The sequence below is a fragment of the Austrofundulus limnaeus genome, unplaced genomic scaffold, assembly GCF_001266775.1.
Source record: "Austrofundulus limnaeus strain Quisiro unplaced genomic scaffold, Austrofundulus_limnaeus-1.0 Scaffold0, whole genome shotgun sequence".
Lineage (NCBI taxonomy): Eukaryota > Metazoa > Chordata > Actinopteri > Cyprinodontiformes > Rivulidae > Austrofundulus > Austrofundulus limnaeus.
Genome location: NW_013952402.1, coordinates 853539 through 855516, shown reverse-complemented (window position 1 = coordinate 855516; position 1978 = coordinate 853539). Strand labels below are relative to the sequence as shown.

Below are 1978 nucleotides of genomic sequence, written 5' to 3'. Positions count from 1 at the left end.
ATATATATACGGCTTGCCACAGTGGATGAGTTTAGGGATAGAAGCTGAGCGCAGGGGGGTGGGGCTACAAGTTTATTTCTGTTCAAAATTTTTCTGTTTTTGGGTTGCTAAGAAATGACATATATCGCCTTTATAAGTAGACCAACGTGTCATGCCAGCATCTCAGAAGCCTCAGGTTCCCAAAATGAAAAAACAGACGACTAAACCTTGGATGCCAGCATCTCAGAAGCCTCAGGGTCCCACCTTGAAAGAAGAGCCGACTAAACCTTCGATGGCACCATCTAAGAAGACTCAGGGTCCCACCAAGACAAAAAAAGGTACATCGTACGCACTTTTCTACGGAAGCGTATTGCTATCACGCAGGGGGAAAAAATCCGAGCGCTGTCACGTTAAAACGTGATGGTTATCTTGTTAAAACGTGATAGTATCTCGTTAAAACGTGATGGTTATCTTGTTAAAACGTGATAATTCAATGTCCTGGAAGTGGCGGTGTTATGCTAGGCTAGTACAGTGCCTGACATGATTTGGTCGGATTTCCCTGTAACTGAGGGAAACTGAAAAAACTGAAACGGCTGTTTCAGCTCTGATCAGAACCGTTTCAGCTCTGATCGGATCATCAGAGCTGAAACGGCTCTGATCAGAGCTGAAACGGCCGTTTCAGTTTTTTCAGTTTCCCTCAGTTTCTAGGGAAACGGCCGTTTCAGCTCTGATCGAATCATCACAGGAAGCTTCTGCCCGTGGTTACAGGATGTTTACAGTTTCCCTGACAACGGGGAGTGAAGTTTTGCTAAAGTCAGCCAGCTGCCTTCTCATTCATATTAAATCTGACACAGAAGCTGTCACCAAAGAATATTCTATTAATATTGTATTGTTTGCCCCATGAAGCATATTTAAATATGCTGAACTATGTATATAAATACATTAAAAATACAATTGTTTATAAATGTAGCTGTTTGTATAAGGTTTGCAGTGACAAAACAAGATGTTATGAAAGATTAAATGCTTAAACACGTGATTGTGCCTGCCAAACGTATCACGCTGAGTGGAGCGGTCGTACGCTCTAAGATAATACTGAACACATTTAACCACAAGTGGTTAAAAGTGAAGTATAAAAGTGGTTAGATGTGAAGTATAAAACTTCACATTTATAATTTTCCATATAAATTATCCTTTTTCCCCGTTTCGTGTCCATTTGGATTCTTGTAGTTTCAATCTGTGTGTGAGATTTTCCATTATKAATATGTCTTCCAGTACTGCAGTCAGTTACAAATACTTTTATTTTTTAGTTAAATCAAAACTACCAGAGCTGCAGCATCCTGCTGTGAAGTTTGAAGACGTTGGGGGCAACGAGGAGACATTAATGGTAAGTGTCTCTCATCTGAAGTGTAGAAGAAATTATGTGCAGCTCATTAATTATCTTCCTGCAGGAGATGTGTGAGCTGATGATACACTTGCGTCACCGGGAGGCGTACCAAAACCTGGGCATGCTTCCGTCGAGGGGCTTCCTCCTCCACGGTCCYCCTGGCTGCGGAAAGACCCTCCTGGCTCAGGCTGTGGCTGGAGTGAGTGCAGGACCAGATGTTATTTACCTAAAACACCGATGTGACGATAGAAAACTGACAAAAGGACAACTGACATTACCGACTTTTAAAAACTGTTACGGCCAGAGGTCTTTCTTCTTTGTTTATACTATGGAATGACATTCCTCAAAACATAAAGTCCATTTCAAAACTACAGCCCTTTATTGTTGTGTCTTTGAGAACTTGCCATGAACTGATTCCTGCCAGAGAGTCTGATACTATTGTAAGGTCTATTGCTGATTCTTTTCCTGTTGTTACATTTATTCTTGTTGTGCTACCATCATTTAAACACACCAGATTTTTAGTATCCATAATTTCTTCTATTAGTAACCCATTGTGATCATTTTTATCACCCCACAATGTGTTATGCCCATTAAATTCACCACACCATGTTACTT

The 1978-nt window shown here is 40.9% G+C and overlaps 1 protein-coding gene across 1 annotated transcript; it reads left to right on the top strand.

Annotated features, from left to right (window-relative positions):
* Positions 1–634: 634 nt before the first annotated feature.
* LOC106515128 (nuclear valosin-containing protein-like) lies at positions 635–1562 on the top strand (the record flags this gene model as incomplete). Its single annotated transcript, XM_014004807.1, is given in 2 exon segments — positions 635–1363; positions 1428–1562. Coding segments are annotated over 2 exon segments (258 nt in total), but the record flags the coding sequence as incomplete, so codon positions are not given.
* Positions 1563–1978: the final 416 nt, after the last annotated feature.